Genomic DNA, 19,317 nt, shown 5'->3' with positions numbered 1-19,317 from the left:
CTCATACATTACACGCGGCATTTATCACTTCTGTACATTCAATTCTCTTATAATTACATAAATTCCGCAGTCTACTCATCATCGAGATTTCGAAACATTTTTCGTCAGAATATTGGGAATATCCTGAAATATGTGATGATAGTATAAAAGTGAAAATTAGAAATGACATTATATCAATCAAATATAATAAAATAAGAATTACGATTGTAACTTGTTGAAAGAGTTGTTATCTTATTGTTGCATAAGTAATCGTAATACTATTTCGAATTTACGCAGTAAGCGTCGAATATGAGAAACGCTTTTACGATTGCGCCTGTAATGAGATTTCTGTACTATTAATATTTGACTGTACCATTATGCAGAGGTCAAGCTTTGCAGATAAGCGATACTTTTGCAATTATCATGTATATGCGTATTATAATCTGTTTCTAGGTGAATATATCTTATGAGATAAGTTTGTAGAAAAAAAAAAGGAAATAGAGCTCGATAAACGCTGAATCTCTCGAGTAATATTGTTCCATCGTATGTAAACGAAGTCTCCGAATTATATTACTAATCCATTTTTCATCCTTAAAATGTTTTATTAAGAACATATTAGCTGTTCATTTTATTGAAGTCAAGATAGTAGAGTAATGGAGGTAAAAAGAATTGTTTCGGTAAATACAGAATTTGAGATTCTCTGATTTTAACTGGAGAGAACTCTGGAACGACTTTCGAGTCCTCCTTCCCTTATGTTTCGTATCTTACAATTAAGACTTATTTGTGAATAAATTTATTTGGCAACAAACCAACCGACTGCGTTTACTGCTGGTACGCGAACTTACAAGAGTCCCTGTGTTTACTAAAGACATTAACTGACGCGAATTTGCTGTGCAAATGACTCTAATTAGAATGGCGTAATACGGCGGTGCAGCGCGTTCCTGTGGCTCTTCTACTGACTGTAGACACATGTTACCACAAGAAATTGTTTGCCGTTAGTGGAATATAGTGGAATAATCTTTACTTTGAAACAGAAAATTGCCCATGCTTATAACGAAGAAAGTTTCAGAGGAAGTTTCGATTTTATCTTAACTGAAAATAATTATCATTGTCGATGTGTATACTCCGGCTCAAATGCTTGTGGCATTCTCTATTTTTGGGGCGATACAAATGTTTTCATACGTATGCAGATGAGTTCTTAAAAATATTCCACTGTATTAACATGTTTTATAAATAAACTTGGAAGTATAACACATTGTACTCTCAATTAGAGAAAAGTGCCTAGCATCCAAAATCGTCCTTTGGAACCTGTTTTTAATTAAATATTTTTAAGATATATGCAGGGTGAGGCACCGATATGCATATATTTTTGTCAGGAGCACCCCGGTATATCTAGGGGCGGCTCCGACTATGATGTACCAAATATTGACATCAAATGACAGAAATTCATCTGTCGATGACGATTATCGGTTAACGGTTGACTTTGCATTTCAGGGTACGAACGGCCCGAGACCGGCGTACGTGGGTGCTAACAATGGTAACGCCGGTGGCGCCGGGAGCGGCGGTGGCGGTGGCGGCGGCGGAGGTGGTGGTGGCGGCGCTACGGGTGGCGTTGGCGTTGGTCCAACAAGCGGCGGCGGCGGTGGAGGCGGAGGCGGTGGCGGCGGTGGAGGTGGCCACGGACTGAAGGGAAATGCCGGCGGCGGGCCACGAGGCGGGAACCCGGTGCAGTATCGTGCGAGCGGTGCCGCGGCTTGGGGTGCAGCGCCGCCCTCTCACGCGGCTGCGGCTGCGGCCGCTGCGGCGGCTGCTTATCCGCCGTACACGCGGTATCCAAGCGCGGCGGCTGCAGCTGCGGCCGGCCAGATGCCCGTCGGAGCACAACAACTACCGCCTACGGCGAATCCTTATGCCACCGCCACCTACGCACAACACGCGTCGGTAAGTCTCTTTTCTGTTCTTGACCACCACTCGTACTATTTTATTGGCTCAGAGCCGGTAGCGTCTTCGGTGTTCAATACTGGCCCTCCGTAAAAATCGCACATTTTGCTTGGCATTCTTCTGTCTAATAACGTGCAGGTATGATGTTATTAAAATTGGTAGGAATTCCTCGTTGCTATTCACTAGTCAATGTTCAATAGATGCAACGGTGTTTGTACATGAATGAATGTCGCATCGTAAAGGTTAACAAGTTAAATTACGTTGTGTGTGCATACAGACGATCTTTTATAGAAGGAATTCCGAATCTCTTTAGGCGAGGAAAATTGAACATGAACGGAATGAACGGAACGATTCTTTTTAAACATGTAGATCAATAATTTTTTATTTCATTGTTTAATTAATTACTGTTCACTGATGTATAAGATTAAATAAAAGTTAACAATAGGATCAATTCTTTGTGTCCATTCAGCTGTATATTATTCAATCTTGTGTTCTCAGGAAATGATTCGTGTATTTAATTTCATTTAGTTGGCCATTATATAATTGCCTGTTTCGATAGAATTTAAGCAATCTAATCACGTTTTATCGCGAAATTAATACACTATGTTTTTGCAAATGTGGAACTATTACTTCTACAAAAGTGATGAAATCCTATATTAATTAACTCAGTTTTCGTATTGTACACAAGAGATTATAAAACGCCGAATTTTTTCACGATTTTTATGATATTTTGTGGAAGTTTTGGAATTTAGCACTAGGCTGTCAAAAAGGCACGCGCGCAGATCTCACGAAAGTGAATCTTTGCGCAGCGATAGGGTTAATCCTTTCTTAAACCGGGTGGGGCCATGACAACGCGGCATACGGTTTTCGTCGGAACGATGCGCGATTCTTCTTATCGTTCAGTCTATTTATCTCTCCCTCTTTCATTAAAGATTCCGTTTTATCATAAATTATAGTGTATTTCTACCATCGATCTTCTAAAAATACGTACGTATCACACACATTTAGTAATGCGTACGGTCTTCCATAGTTTCATTATTGACATTCCTTTACCGGCACTGTTAAAATGTTGAAGACTTCTTGTTCTGAATGAAATACAAAAATTTGCATGCTGTCGTACGAGAGTATTTATACCCGTTGGAACCGACAGTATTTTTACACTTATTGCGCGTCGTGTGTTAATTGAAAAATAATAACGAAATTGAATATTTCATCGGATTAACAGATATGTTTAAATACGTTGCAGTATGGTGGACAACGGGTGCCTACAGCCTCCTCGCCAGCTAATACTAACAGTAGTTCCAGCAGTGCTACCGGCAGTCGCAGCGGGACAATGAGCACAAGTCTTAGCAATAATGCTATACAAGGACAACAAGCAGAACAACTGTCAAAAACAAATTTGTATATCCGTGGCCTCAACCAAAATACAACTGACAAGGACCTCGTTAATATGTGTTCTCAGTAAGTGATTCGTGTACTTAATTTCATTTAGTCCGTCACCAGACTGCGGATTTTACACATTTGTAACAAACTTAGGTATGTAAAAAACGTAAAAAGTACATATGGTGAAGAAAAGTGCATAAAGTATCAATAGCAAGATGTGATGTTTGAAAGATTAAAGGATATTACTAAATATAAGTTGTTGTTAAGTTGATACCCCAAAAGTTTTATAAAAATCCGTAGTCTGAACATCACATAATTGCCTGCTTTGACGTAATTCAGCATTATAATTATTTCTTATCCTGCGTGAAATATCGTAGTCCTCTTCTAACTTCTTGAAAGAGATTTAGAACATTGGGAAGACTGTTTCCATTGAGAGAAATATTATATCTGAATTATCTCATTTGTATACTTGTGTCCTCAATTTTTTTAATGAACAGGAATACATGTTTTTGTATCAACCGAACATACTGTTTAAGTAAAGAACTGTAGAGTGGAATTATGTGGGATTCTAATACACTGTGTTTTTGCAGATATGGAACTATTACTTCTACAAAGGCAATCTTGGATAAAAATACGAATAAGTGTAAAGGTAATTAAATGTAATATATTATTTTTCTTTTTATTTATAATTCCAGATGGAAATCGTTGATTTATCGGTGTTGTGGCTTCTGTTACAGGTTATGGATTTGTAGACTTTGAGTCACCAGTGGCGGCAGAGGGTGCTGTGAAAGCACTGGTCGCCAAGGGCATCCAAGCGCAGATGGCGAAAGTGGGTATCTGGTTGCTCCCTAGACTGCCCAGTGTACGTTGGTTGTGCATGCAAGTACAGTAATACCAGAGTAACAGTAAACCCCTCTTTCTTTTCTTTCTTTTTTATCAGTTTCCTTCTATCGCTCCGTCCTTCCAACTTTTTTCTCATTTCAAGATTTTCTATCTTCTTTTCGATGATCTATCACCCGCCTTTTTAAATCCATCTATAATCCATTTGCTATTACTTCGAGTATTATGATCCTATTACCTTCCCTATTGATATATAACTATCAAATGCAATTAATTTGAAAAGAGATACATTCTTATTCCTGTACTGCTGTGATAAATACATATACAGTACAGTACTTTCATGCATTTTCATCTTACAATGTTCGATAAGAAAGTACTGAATTTCTAATCACAGTAGGTACCATGCTCATCTTTCAGTGATGGCTTTCATATCTTTAGTTTGGTATAGCTTTAAAAATTTCAAGATACAATACTAACAATGTCACTAAAGATTTTCATTAATAGACTGCGGATTTTATGCATTTATAAGAAAATTCAATATCCATAAAATATAAAATATGCATATAAAGCATACAAATATGTGAATCTGAAATGCTAAGTGCATATTGCAATGATGGAGTCCTGATAAGTAACTCTATTCATATATCATTTCTCTAATTGATACCATAAAAATTTCACTTTGCACAAAAATCCGCTGCCTCATTATTAGACACTTATACAATACGAACATCATTTTATTATTTAAAATGAAATTTGATTATACTACAATTACACTGGTGAACAAAATTATAAGACATTACAAGAATTTTCCACCACTTTTTTTCCGGCTAATGATGATTAAGAGCAAACTCTAAAAGAGGATTGTTTGTGAACTGCCGTCAACGGTGGTTAATAGAAAATTTGTTTTCTTAGGTGTTTTGCCTGCCGAATCATTCTTTTCCTTGTTCTTACTAAAACATTTAAATGACATTCAGCTAAAATTTGCCTAGGTGTAAGTGTTTCAAATGTTTTCTTTCTGCTTTCAATTGTAAAATTTCTATTTGCTCGTTTGATAACGACAATTACATGGGGTGTCCTATAATTTTGTTCACCAGTGCATAAATCACAATTATTTTTATATCATCCCAACATTTTTTCGAAAAATATCAACAGTTTAAGAATAAGGGAAGATTCGATGCATTATATAAGTTTAGTAAATCGTCTGAAAGATGAGCATAGTATCGCCGTCTTGGCATCATTGCTCTGCTCTCAGCCCCTCTAGAAATGCATAGAATTTGTATCTTGAGAACAGTGTTTAGTATAACTGTTTATAACCGTTGCCTTACGTAGTAAAACAGTATGTTTAGTATAGTGATAACGGACTTCAACAGGTTTTATGAGAAAAAAACTGATACAATACGTACAAGTAAATTGAAAATATGTGAAACTGACAAGTGAGAAGGGACTTAAAAAATCACGCACAGTTTCCTTAAGTAATATTGCTACTAGAGGGGTGGTATTAATGTGCAGATTATATTTTCATTGATAAAATTATTTTAGTAAAATACTGTACTGTATATTATCAGTGAAAATATAGCAGCAGGCAATAATGCAGAATTTTTAGGTAAAAAGAAACAGTACTATTCCCGTTAGAACCTATCTCACTTGTCTACAAATCTCTAGTTTTCACCAGTTCTATCTATCATTCTATCTTACGTACCTATCAAAACTATCGATGCTTGTTGCTATACCTCGGTCACAAATCGCTGATACTGCTATGTCGACATACTTATAATTCGTGTCTCAAGAACTGCATTTATTTCAAGCACTAATTCAAGCCTCTAGCAAATTATTAATTGTGTCTGTGTCTTATGTAAGAGATCAATTCGGTAGCTGATTATCTTACTAAACAGAATTGAAAAACGGTTTTTTTGAACACTACATTCCAAGTTGCTTTCAAGCGTGGCAATAAACGGAAACATTTCGCGATCTATTATGTGTAAATATTAAGGTACGCGTTGTCGCTTAATTTAAACGATCCGTTTAATTCAAGCGATTCATTAAATCTTGTTTTACGTATGCATATTATACTATCGAAAGGAAATTATCGGCTCCTCGCCTTATCGCTAAAAGAACGACTAACGTTGGAATGGTTCTTCTAATCTGGCCGCGGTTTAACCACGGGGTGCAATCAGCAGCTGTGATGATGTCAGTCGCATGTGATATGATACAACTAAACAATGTACCCGGCGTTAATTATTATCCAGGGTACATGGTACTTACTTATCAGTTAGTGATGCTATGCGAACGATCAGGTGCTATTTTATATTCCCGGGGTGTTGGTTGGCTCTCATTGACACACTTAGCTTGATTAATAAGTAAAGTTTAACCAGCACACCAACCAAGTATAGGATGTGTATTTGGGAATTCATTATTGTTTCTTAGATTATAGGAAAAATTTATTTTACGGTATCTATAATATTTCTCTCTTTTTTTTTTAATTTTTATTTGATTGTACGTTTCATAGAAGCGCGACACGAATTATTCTCAAAATCCTTTATACACATTCGCACTTGATCAATTTAAAATCAGATTTATTGAAGTATATTTATGGTTTTATCGTGCATACATGCTCACGGATTCTAACGTGTGCTTGTATGCGTATATATTACATTAAGAAGACGTATATATTATATTATATATTTTATATATATATATATACATATAATAATGCCATAAGCTTAGCTTATATCATAATGTTTTCATTATTTATTTTTTGTTTTAATGCATTCGCAAGATTGAAGTAAATTGTCGTAAAGTATAAGTATATTCAAGTAACTGTAGAATTGATTGATTTTTTGAGAGAAATGGTGGATCTCAAAATATGCTTGAGGGTGCATAAATCTAAAGAAATTTCAAGTTTACATACAACATTTTTCTTTTCGTTCTCTCTACACGTGAGAATCGTAATCGAGGAAAACTTGAGCATGAACACATGTATATGTATGTGCCTTACATTTTTCTCTGACTGAGACATAATATATATTATTTCCGTCAATATTCCAGCGAGAATAATTTGACTCATTTTCATTTCTATTTCATGATATATTATATAACTGTATATATGTGAACATGCCTGTGCTTTTTGTCATGCTTGTCTCCAACGATGTGTCATATGTGATTGAATTTCTATTACTGCTTTGAATGGTTTATCCTCTATAGTATCGTTTAATTATAAACAAATTAGTTAGCTTGCAGTACTTGCAGTGACGCATATGTAATTGCTAATTTTAAGATCGAATCTTTATAAATTAATAGAGAGAGGAAGCTGAATTAAAATTTAAAAGATGATTCTAGTCTATGAAAAATATAAGTAGTCGTTGAAAAGTTTTTTAAAAAAGAAGAAAGCAATGTTTGCACAGGCGATATTCACTACTGATTTTTGTACGGGTTCATTACTTGCTTCATGATTCTTAGGTAATATGCATTATTCAAGTTTGAATGTAATTGATATATTTTAGTGAGAAATTATGAAAATTCGAATGCGTGTGAGCATGCTTTACACATAAATGCAAAATGTATTTAAAGTCGACGTTAGTTTTAAGCATCCATAAAGCAAATTTGGAGAACCACCACAATGTGGTAAAGTAATGCCATGAAGCATGACAATCTTTCAGTATCTTCAAATATTTATTTTTTAGTTTCGTGATATAAATTATTTTTAGTATTCGTTCATTCAATATTAGATTAAAATAATTGTTATAGTTTAATGATCTCATTAGTAGTATCTGATAGTAGATTTATACAATTTCTTTTATTTTTAATTACAGAGAAAGATCGATTAGTTATACGTAACAGATTTATTTTTAACATAAAAATTTTCTTTACATTTCTTGCATCGTTGCACTGATATGAAGTTTAATTTTGGATTATCATTTTAACATTCCATGCGAATGTGTGTACGTAATAGTACATATAATAATGAAGAAGGTGTGTAAAAGATGATTGAATTTTTGATACGACACTTGTAGTGATTTCGTCTGTGCATTCATTTCTGATGATACTCATAAAAAAACATACGGATTAAAATGTACCCTGGTTGTGAATGTTAAAATGATAGATATGAAGCTTTTTAAAATTTATATATACATATCTACATGTCCAGGAGTGTATTACAATAAGTTGCATAGTATTTTTATTCTCTTCTCAGCAACAGGAGCAAGACCCCACCAATTTGTATATTGCAAACCTGCCGCTGAATTTCAAAGAGAATGATGTTGAGGGTTTACTCGCTCAGTACGGGCAAGTCATTTCAACGCGTATATTACGTGATACTGCTGGACAAAGCAAAGGTGTTGGATTTGCAAGGTTGGCATTTTTTTATTCTATTTACGAGTACATAGCTCAAAAGAATTATCGTGGTGCCACAATTTTTCTGAATAGTGCACTAAAGTGCAATTCGCCCAATTCCTATTCACGTCACAATTTCTACTCATTGAATTGAAGAAGAAATTGGGATGTTTATGTATTGAAATAAATTAATGTTAATATCTTATAAACGAATGTTTTAGAATGGAATCCAAAGAAAAATGTGAACAGATTATTCAGATGTTCAATGGGAAAGCATTGCAGGGGGCTAAAGATCCTCTGCTAGTGAAGTTTGCCGATGGCGGTAATAAGAAGAAATCATTATACAAGAGTACAATATGGAGAGAAACCGGAGAGGTAATTATTCTGATCGATGAATGATGAAAACTTTTTTTGTTAAATACGCAATTATTGATTATTTTACTTAATTTTGCAGAACATGACTTTGAATTACGACACAAGTGGTGTTGGACAAAATGGGGTAGCAACCACTCACATGCTGCCTGCAGCTACTTTAACACAGTATAGTCGTCATTACGGGCAAGCTTTACCTGGGTATGGTGTACCCGGAACGCCTTGGGTGACTCCTTACTTGGTGCAGCCTGCCCCACCACACATGCAACAGGTCGACGTGAGTTTTTGTACAAATTTTTTGTTGCTTTTGCTTCTCTACTATTTTTATTTCAAATAGTATTCATTTTATTACGTTCTCATATCTAGATAGTGAACTTTACGTATTTATAAAAAAAATTGTATTAGCAGTTAATATAAATAATACTGAAAAATATTCACAATACTAAAGATGAGTGCTTGTTACAATATTTATGTGATAAAAGAAATATCTATTTAAAATATATTTTCTGAAAATCGGACAGTATTGTAATAAAAAACATACTGTTCATATAACAGAATGTTCAGATAACAAGTGTTCATATAACCGATCATTCACATAATGTTCATATACCGGAGGTACTACTGTATTACGGTGAGAGCATTCAAGTTAATTTAACGTAAACTGTGTGTTACAGATGATGCCATCAGCTGATCCTAGTAATCCGCAATACAGTATGATTCCTCAGCTAACAACACAAATGTCTACATTACATCTTGGCACTGGTTCCGTAAGTACCACTCGCTTTCTTTCATTTTACACACATTTTCATATCTAATAAAAATAATTCTTTTTCCAGTACATAGCAGCAAGCCCGCATCCCTATCCTTACACTTATCCTCCTAGCATTATTCATACCATGCCATTGGGTGATTCTGAACAAACGAGTAATGCGGCGTCTCCTGATGACTCCTACCAACAATACCAAGCTCAGCAGCCCAAGTAGGCTATGGTTTTTAGGTACTTACACAATATTTTTTATATCTATAGTGTTCTTTATTTTGTGTTTCTTATTTAGATACAAACATAGATATGTGAGAATAGACCAAGTTCAATGGTAGATTTCACAGGCAATTTTCTTTTTATTGGCATGTGAGAAAGGAAGACAGAAACTTCTCCAAAACATGTTTTCTTTATTTTATATGAGATCGACAGAAGAACAGGTCTATTCTTTCATGTGCTTGCATATGAGAATAATATTAAGCAGTTTGTTTCTTGTTTCAGATACGATTGCACCGAGGGTTACGTAAGTTAAGAGAGCCACCTGTTGATACGAAGGATTATATTAATGAAGAATAGATGAGACTAAATACATTACATAAAGTCAGATAAGATTCTTCCTCATGATAATTGACTTGCCAGCCATCTTTTATACATTTTATCCATCAGATAAATAGGTGAAAGTAGTTAATATTTTCCAACGATTTAGAGAATGAATGTTGTCATAAAAAAGAGCGGGGTTACGAGTGCTCGTGTCGCATCTAAATTGTTCGGGGCACTGGCACGGCTCCATACGCTGTAAGGCCAACACATCATTTACGACAGTGACAAAAAAACACACGTAAAAGAAAACTGATATTTCTGCGACAGACAGTTTAGTGTCAAGCTGATAGGCTTCCAGGATTAACTTTAGGTATTACATTTACTAAGAAGAAGAGAGAGACGATAAGTCGGAGCTGAATGCTTGAGAGTGTGAATAAAATATTTTAACAAAGAATAAAAAAAAAACAAACCTGTAAACTATAAAAGAAACGCTGCTCAGAAATATACAAAGAAGATTTCTTCCCAAGAAATAAATAATAATAATAATATACAGAGGAACTTCCAAACGCTAGAGTCGATAAAGAAAAAGAAATTACACATTCGGATTCAGTTAGATCGTGATATCAGTATGATGAACCGGACTTTTTGTGCCAGCTGGCTGGCCGGTGGCTGGGCTGCGAAGAGAAGAGGCCCCCTCCCCCTCCCCCCGCGGATCAATGTTTCTTTTCTCCTGGGAACGAAAAAAATATCTCTTCCTCGACAGCGCACACCAACCACCCCCATCCATCTACTTGCACTCTCATCACACATTATTTGCTTTTTCGTTTTCTTCTGGTTTGCGTTCAGACATTCCAACCCAGGCACATATGTCGTATGCATGTATTTGCCACGCGGAGATTTTTATCTACTTTTACAAAGTACAGTTTTTCGCGTTCTCTTAAAAGAAAATAAAAATAATAATCACGGACGAATATATTTTATGGACAAGAGAAAAAAAGAAGCGAAGATTTTAAGAGAGAGAGAGGGAGAGAGCGAGAAAGAGAGATGAAGCTTTATTTCTAAAAGGAAAAAAAACTTCAGGATATATGTGTAATTATTGTAACGAGATGGAAAGGAAACATAGTACTTTTTAGAAGATTTATATTTATGAGTACAGTTACTACGAATCGATATCAGTTTTAATTGTACAGTGAATACAGATATTTTTTTTAGAATTGTGCCTTTTCAGACAGATCCGCTTAGACAGGGATATGCTGGAAAAATATTATAATATATTTTTACGTCGGTATGTAAATGCGAAACTCGAGCCAAATTTTCATCTTCTAGTTAAGAGAATATAATTGTTTTTACGTTGTAGCCAGTTAAATGTCACTGCGTTCGTTTTTTGGTTACGGTTTCGAATAGATTTTGTATGTGTATAGTTGCCACTAACGGGATTGACGGGCCCCGAGAACATCTTATTATACGGTCCATGCAGAGTCTAGGAACAAAACAAAAAATAAATCAGAAATCAAACGGCGGATCATCGTAAACCGAGAGCCACAACCGCCAGAGAAAAAAGATGAAAGAGAGCGAGAGAGAGAGAGACAGAGTAGGCTTGTTACAGCGGGATACGATAGATAGAGTGTAAATTAATTTATTATATCGATCGAACGAGAATAAAATCGTGTTACAAAATGAAAATGAAGGGAGATAGTGGGACTGGAGAAGAACGTTGGGCGAGAGGATCGAACGCGAGGAAACAAAAAGAGAAAAACACGGAACTTCTATCTACGGGATACGGGCTAAGGTATCTCGGAGTTGAGAGAAACGAAAAACCAGCCTCCTCTCCTGCGTTCCTCTAAGCTCGTTTTTTTACATCCGACACAGTTTTCACGTTTGTCTGACTTAGAGATCGAGTCGAAGAACATTTAGCAGAAAGCTTTCTACCAAATATTGCGAGCTCCGGGCTCGAAGCGGCGGGCAGGTAGTTAGATAGAGTTAGAGGCGATCGTAGCTATTATTATAATATTACAATAATATGCTGTATTATTATAATTAACGATTACTATTATTGACGTCATCTAAAGTATGAAAGATTTTTACACTGTTGAGACTTGAAGTAAATAATATATTTAGTTTATTTTGGTACATCACGATTTGATGACAGGAGATAAAAGATGAAAAAAGTGGTATGAGCTATTTTTTAAGAGACCGATTATTACTCGATTTGAGTCCACGCATTAAAGGAGATTAAAAGGGAATAAGAATAAAAAAAGAGAGGGAGAGAGAACGAGAGAACGAAAGAAAGAGGCGGAAGGGAGAACCTATTTGCGAGCATGTAAATTGTTTGCACAAGCGATAGTGTCACCACGACTGACAACAAAAATCACATGTGATTAAAAAAATAGTGAATTTTGAAGAATTTTACTAATAGACTTGTACTAAATAACTAATTAATTATTGTGACGACCAAAACAAAAAAGAGCAGCATTTTTCTAATGCTGGACGAAACGGAAGAACGACGGTTCAGCCGATAAATGAAAGGGAAGAGGCGTAAAGAAAATACGGAGGCCGCACTGGCAGAAAGGAGTTAAGGAGAGAGAGAGTGAAGAAAATTGGAATGCAAGGGATGAACGAGCGAAAGAAAAATGCGAAAAGGTAGAAGGCGAATGCAAGGTGCGTACGATAATAATTAAAGAAGAACGTGTGCGAGGAGAGTTGAACGAAATATTAGGGTAGAATTGAATGACGCATGGGATACGAGGTGGAGGAAGAAACGGGGAGTGAAAGTGAGAAAAAACCGAGTACGAATGCGTCGTAAAACCTACTGTATAAATCAATGCGAGGTAAACAAGGAAAAGGAGGACACTGCGTAGTTAGTGTTGACTATGAATACATAGGCTAGGCACCATTTTGGATAGGAAAAGATCGATTAAGTAATTAATAAGTAAGTCTATAGTTAGATAATTAGATGATAGTTAGGATATATATATAAATATATATAATTATATACAACTGCCTCTCCTTGGAAAAAAAAGATTAAAAAAAAGTAAGAAAACTCATTATAGGCGAGGCACCGTTCAGCCTATGCACTCCGCACCCGTCAAGACTGACTGGCTATTCATATTAAAATAATGATAAATATATATTATTCTACAACATATTATCTACTGTAATATAAATAGTAAGGACTGCTTGCTGCGCACCGCGGGTCGGGTGCTTGGGCTGACCGGGCGTGATTTACGAGAAATAAATAAATGAAAACCAATCTCTTCTTTGGAACGTAACAGTTTCCAAGCAACGCCGCTTTCCGTAAAACGAAAAAAAAACAAGCTTTCTCTAGAATCTTTAGCGTAGCCTCTTTTTAGATTAGATCACAATTAGTAGTCCGTAGGCTTATGATGTAGAAAGATGAGAGAATAAAAAGGAAAAAAACGTAGGGTGTTTTTAAGTAACGAAACAAAAAAAGTAACGTAATGTTAGTCGAACGTCGGCTTAAGCGAAAGAATTAATAAGATAATTGCGAGTGCGAGTTGAATTTTGATAACGACGATGATAATAATGAAGGTGGAGATGATCATGATGATGCCCGGAATAAGTGACGCGCGTCATCGTTACTTTAAATTGTACAGTCCTTAGGTTTTTCACCGAGGTTTTAAGTCATTGTTTTACATTGTTAAGCGAGATAGGTTCTTTAACTATAAAAGAGAGAGAGAGAGAGAGAGAGAGAAAGATAGAGAGATGAACATATTTTTTTCCGCTTTCTTGTGCTCCTTTTTCGAAACTTCGACTCTCTTCTTGTACCTCCTTCCTAATCCGTTTTTCCGCAAGTTTTACTTCCTGCTTCCCAATTTCATTCTTGCTGCCATCATCGTACTCTTCGAATAAAACTTCGAGACGACACGCTGATCGCGTGTAGTTCTCCGGGAGTAATTACCGTTACTGCTTAATTTTTGTTTTGTTTCTTCTCTTCACGATGCAATTAATTGTTACGCGGTGTGCGACCAATACACGTGAAAATGGGAACTTCATTCAGGTTCAGAAAGAAGAAGGGTGTAACAGAAACTGTGAAAAGGGGGAAGAAATTACGTCGAGGCATTAAAGTTAGGCAAACGATGATTAAAGGCTGAAAGAAGAAGAGAAGGTATATAGAGGAGAAAAAGCCGAACATGCTTCGGTTGTTTGGATACTTTTAAGATGGCGAGGCATAGTGTGTAATGAAATTTTTTAGATTAAGGCAAGTGTGTCATAGGTAGTTAAGAAAAAATAGGGACTCTTAGAAGTCGATAGGTGCTGCAACAAAAAAAAATGAGGATGATAATGACGATGATGATGATATGATGAAAAAAGTAACAGCAACAAAGTTTAAAACAACGGTCAGACTTAGATTTTTCATGAAGCTCGAATAAGAACACAGGGCATACGCCACTAAAAGTGCCCTTAGTTTATTTTGGATCGTTTAAAAACGCTAGTCTTTGTGTGAGATAATGTGGGGGTGATAGATAGGGTCTTCTAAAAAAAAGAAAAAAATACGAAAAAAAGGAGAGGAAAAACAAACAGTAAACAAAAAGGGAGAGAGAGACGAAGCACGAATGAGAATGAGAGGAAGAGAACGTGAGATATAAATAGTGAACAAAACAAAAAAGCATAAAGTGAACGAGAGGAAGAGCGCAAGAGAGAGAGAGAACGACAAGTGCGAGAGATGAGTATGTGGTGTGTAGGTTGTATGCATAATCTAATAATGCGTACTTCAAAAAAAAGAAACATCTGCCTATTACACGACACAGACTGCAGAAACACACTGTTACTGTAAATTGCACACTGCGTGTGCACGCTCTGAAACGTCACACACTTCTTACACTTTGTATGGGGAGCGTGCACCGAACAGTTTTTAGAGTTACTTATAAGTATGGTTTGGTATATTCAAAGTGAAAATCAAATTCTTAATTATTATCGTCCCTTATTTTTGATCAATAAACGATCTGTTTTGGGGATTTATTCGAATCACTTTTTTTCTTTTTTCCTTTCCTCAGTTTTCGCTTATTATACTTAGCCAGGATATATGAGTGTGAAAATGAGAATGAGAGAGTGAATCCCCACAAATTCTAATTACGATTCTTTCTTCTCGCATGTGGTTTCAAGTATTTGTCTTACTCATTGCATTTCGTTACACAGGTTTTATTTAATTATTCGTTTTCTCTTCTTAATTTCTTGGATTGAAGGTGTGAACGAATATCTTTACGGAACGAACAAACGAAATGTAAAGCCTGTAAAATAAACTTACTCTCGTACAAAATCAGTGACTGTATTTACACGCTTTCCAACACTGAAGAAAAGATATGCCTTCTGTCTCTAATCAACTAGCAACTATTGTATATGCCTTCTTCAACATCGGAAATGGTAAACCCTGAGACCATTTTTTGGTATCCTTTAGGACTGAAAGAGAGCTTAATGAAAAAAAGAAATACGATACATTTTTCGTTGAAACGAAATTATATTTACTATGCGTAGTGTGGAGCATATGCAATAGACTGAACAATGTTTCTCCTTTGTAAGTAGTATTAAAACGATAAGCCCCCCACATTATCCTAACTAATTGTGTAATTATAAAACCAGCGTCCGCCTCTCTACATTCATCGATGGTAAAACTGTTCTTTTGCGAGATTTACAAGACTATACGGAGAATTAACGTGCGTCCATTTGGGAATATAACTGAACAGAGTTTATTTCTACATGTTGATGCTGTTTGTACTCCTTTCGAGTAAATCTCAAGTTATGCGTAAAAATAATTCGAAATTGAAAGAAAACGTAAAGAAAAAAGTTCTGAACCGAGGTGCTGGCAATGTATGGAAACAATTACTGCATCTTCTCTTTTGTCAATTAAGTGGCGGTTTTATAATGATGTAAAATACGAGGGTACAATTAAAAAGAAGACGTCGCAAAACGAATTTCTTTAAATAAAAAGAGTACGAATTTTTATTTGATGCTACGAGCCATTTCTTGGGCATGTAACGATTTTTTCATTTCTTTCTTGTATTCACTTGTGCGGAAGTACAATGGTTTTACATTTTTTATTCGATTTCTATTTATTTGAACACAAGAGTTTGTTTGTTTCGTGGTATGGCATGTTTTTGAACGATGTCAAATTCGTTTAGACGATTTAAAATACAATAAATATCAAAAAGCTTATTCGAACTAACTTACGTTCAGTTCAATTTTTTGTTACACTAAATGGTTGTATTAACAAGTGACGTGTTGCGATTTGAATATCCTAACGGTGTTATCCGCACCACCGGAAACCATGAATTTGGGATTCGACCAGTTGCAACATAACACTTTATCCTCATGACCAGACAGGTCGAACAATGGTGCCTTAGGACTGTAAAAAGAAACAGATAATTGATGGTCAATGATCTTTTCTAAATTACATGTATATGGTCTGTATCTGGCTGCAAACAAATGATCAAACCTTCTGGTATCCCAGAGCTTCATATCGTTGTCATAAGCTCCAGAAATAAAAAGACTTTCGTTCACTGTCGACCATCTTACAGACTGCACCCACTGGGTGTGAGAAGTGAACGTAGATTTGACCAGTACCCCTTCTAAACGGAGAAATTTTACTTAATTTCATGTATGATGATTAGAATTTCTCGAAAACAATTCTAATCAAAACCTGTGGATCTCGGATCGTATAGTCTAACATGTCTGTCTGCTGAGGCTGTTATAACGGTGCGGTTTAATGGAGAGTAATCAAGATCGAAGAAACTTTTATTTCCAGCCAATTCATTTTTGATTCCGCCTAATTCCGAATCCCATATTTTAATCGTATGATCCCACGAGGACGTTATAATTTCTGTTATGTCCGACCATACTACGCCGCTAATAGCTTCTTTATGACCCTTCATCGTTCTTTTCGGGACCTTCAATAAAATAACAGATGCCCTGACTTCGTTCAAATTTATCCAGACAGATATACCTTTATGATTATTCATTTTATTTACCCTCGTTTTGCCATGTTCTGACTTTAATCTCTTCGAAATGGACTCACCATCTTCATTTTCTTCATAATTAGCTGTAGACACAAAAAAGAATGGAATATTTTCTGTCCTTTCATTTTACATACATACTAGAAGTGTACGAAAACTCGAAAATATCTATGTAATAATCCGGACGAGTCTGGAAGACATCGTTCCATGTTCAAGAATCAGTCCCTACCCGGAGAAAGATTCTCGTCTCTACACGACCTGACATTTTCGGGTCCTCGCAGACATCTAACAAATACCTGTGGACCAAATTTTAAGCATTGTATCCCATGCTCCAGTTGCCATCATTGACTTATCCAAATTAACACTAATAGCTTCAAGTCCACGTTCGTGTCCTCTGCACACGTGAATACAGTCTACAGAGTTCTCTGCTATATTCCAGTCCCATATTATAGCTGTTTGATCCTGGGATGCACTGTGTATTGCAAGAGATCATGAATAACATCTAACGTAATTCTGGAAACATCGTGGATAATACCTAACAAAACTAGCTGCATCGTTAGTTAACGATATCCATGCCACTGCTTTAACAGGTGAAGTATGACCAGGAATTACAAGTTGGTGTTTCCCTCTGGACGTCCATATATGCAATGTATTATCGTAACAGCCAGTTAGGATCCTATTAAAATATTCTTTAATTAGAATACAATCACTTTTAAGTATTTTAATAAATGAGATAGAGACCATTTTTCGCAAACAGCAACAGCAGATACCCAGTCGTCGTGTATAAGACAATCCTGAGGTTCTGGTGGTGGATATTTTTCAACATATTCAACAATTATCACTTCCTCAGTAGAGACATTCTTCTCGGCTATGTGCTCAGCCAAAGAAGATCGTAAAAATTGCGAGCACACCAGGAAATCAAATTCTATGTCACTGGTTATATCAGTTGATTCTAAAATGAATGGAAATTATTTTCTGAATAGATTATACGTGGTCTGTTCAGAAAGTATCCGACGTTTGCTTATACTTCATATCTAAGTGTTGTTAGGATAGGTAATACACGTTTTTATTAAAGGCGCTGCTGTAATAAGTTGCTTAGCTATGTGACAGATCCTTGCATTCACGCAGTTTCATAAATATCAAATCTTATGAGCCGCGTATTTTATAATGATGGAACGTACAAATTGTGCAACAATTTCTGGTGAAATACAGTATTTTGCAATTTCGTCAATCTCTGTACAGACTGGATGCTTATTGCGACTTCTAGTCAACTCCCAAAATGAAAGATCTTCTCAAAAGGAAATGATTTACACTACTAGAAGTGATACTACACAGCGAGAAACCTAGACTGCATCTCAAATTACATATTTAAAATGGATTTTGTTTTAATTCTCTGGAAAATAAAGATATAGAATTAAATGGCTTAAATCCTTATTCCTGCCTTATTGTACCACTCAGAGTCCATCCTCTTAACCATGTACAATATTTCTTAACACTATAGCAAAAGGTCAGATACTTTCCAGGCAGATTATTAAAGTGAATGCTCTCACAACTAAATCATGTAATACCCTTCAAAAGTTCATTCACGAGGGTATTCAATTCGTTGGGTACAATTGATGTATGCACCGATAATGGAAAATCAGGAACAGCATACCTAAAGTTCAGATACATAATCTTCATTCATCGTTCATTCCATAATTGTTTCCATATTAAAAATGTAGATACATGTAGTAAATTAACCAAATAAATTAGCTTATAGAAAATACTTAAAAACACTACTAACTGTTCTTGTTTAGTCAGAAATTTTATTTGCACTTGAGGTGCACTACTATTCACCCTTGTATTAGCCATTGTAGTTAATATATTGATCGTATTTTATTTATATTTCCATATAAATTGAATGATAATAAAACTGCACGTGTTGTGTTGTGTTTGCTATGGATTGCTGTGCATTACTACCATATTTACATGCTTGCGCATGCTCGACGGCTAGATCACGATCAATCACGATCATATATGTTTAAAAATAATTAATAGTAGAGAACAAATGTTTACTAAAAATACTAAGCAGAGCCTCCGCGTTGCAATCAAGTCCACAATAAATATAATAGATTATTTAGTTTTTCTAAATATCAAGTTACTTATATTTTAACTGAGAGATTAAATCGAGACTCATCACTGGCAGCTGAGTACATCATTATATTT

General features: G+C 35.6%; 2 protein-coding genes across 5 annotated transcripts in view; one reads left to right on the top strand and one right to left on the bottom strand.

The window, feature by feature from the left end:
- The window catches only part of shep (RNA binding motif single stranded interacting protein alan shepard), a 33,118-nt gene extending 17,693 nt beyond the window's left edge, over positions 1-15,425 (top strand). The window contains exons 2-12 of one of the 4 annotated variants that reach the window (XM_026815543.1): positions 1,474-1,920; positions 3,167-3,381; positions 3,894-3,952; positions 4,041-4,165; positions 6,920-6,925; positions 8,333-8,490; positions 8,694-8,847; positions 8,927-9,121; positions 9,519-9,611; positions 9,681-9,841; positions 10,106-15,425. In XM_026815543.1, coding sequence (XP_026671344.1) covers positions 1,474-1,920; positions 3,167-3,381; positions 3,894-3,952; positions 4,041-4,165; positions 6,920-6,925; positions 8,333-8,490; positions 8,694-8,847; positions 8,927-9,121; positions 9,519-9,611; positions 9,681-9,827 — 1,599 coding nt within the window. In that variant the 3' untranslated portion in view covers positions 9,828-9,841; positions 10,106-15,425. Of the gene's footprint in view, positions 1-1,473; positions 1,921-3,166; positions 3,382-3,893; positions 3,953-4,040; positions 4,187-6,919; positions 6,926-8,332; positions 8,491-8,693; positions 8,848-8,926; positions 9,122-9,518; positions 9,612-9,680; positions 9,842-10,105 lie in introns of all 4 variants that reach the window. The other 3 variants (XM_026815542.1, XM_018028539.2, XM_026815544.1) reach the window with 3 other exon arrangements.
- Positions 15,426-16,074: 649 nt separating this feature from the next.
- On the bottom strand, positions 16,075-19,103 carry LOC108627344 (ribosome biogenesis protein WDR12 homolog). Its single transcript, XM_018028540.2, has 9 exons — positions 18,896-19,103; positions 18,681-18,766; positions 17,854-18,064; positions 17,648-17,788; positions 17,409-17,584; positions 17,128-17,198; positions 16,800-17,046; positions 16,596-16,728; positions 16,075-16,505 (listed from the first exon to the last, which is right to left on the bottom strand). The coding sequence occupies exons 1-9, from the start codon at positions 18,961-18,963 to the stop codon at positions 16,367-16,369; spliced, it is 1,272 nt and encodes a 423-aa protein (XP_017884029.1). The 5' UTR covers positions 18,964-19,103; the 3' UTR covers positions 16,075-16,366.
- Between the last annotated feature and the right edge of the window lie 214 nt (positions 19,104-19,317).

Source organism: Ceratina calcarata, unplaced genomic scaffold, assembly GCF_001652005.2.
Source record: "Ceratina calcarata isolate Rehan_Ccalc_2016 unplaced genomic scaffold, ASM165200v1 scaffold46.2, whole genome shotgun sequence".
In the NCBI taxonomy this organism is placed as follows: Eukaryota; Metazoa; Arthropoda; class Insecta; order Hymenoptera; family Apidae; genus Ceratina; species Ceratina calcarata.
Note: the sequence above shows the minus strand (reverse complement) of the source record. Positions and strands in the feature narration are given on the sequence as shown.

Coding starts and splice junctions, on each gene's coding strand:
- LOC108627344 (XM_018028540.2), bottom strand. CDS start 18,963: ATGGCTAATACAAGGGTGAATAGTAGTGCACCTCAAGTGCAAATAAAA. Junction 17,585..17,647: donor GATGCAGCTAGTTTTGTTAG/GTATTATCCACG, acceptor TGCAATACACAG/TGCATCCCAGGATCAAACAG. Junction 17,199..17,408: donor GCTTAAAATTTGGTCCACAG/GTATTTGTTAGA, acceptor TTGTGTCTACAG/CTAATTATGAAGAAAATGAA.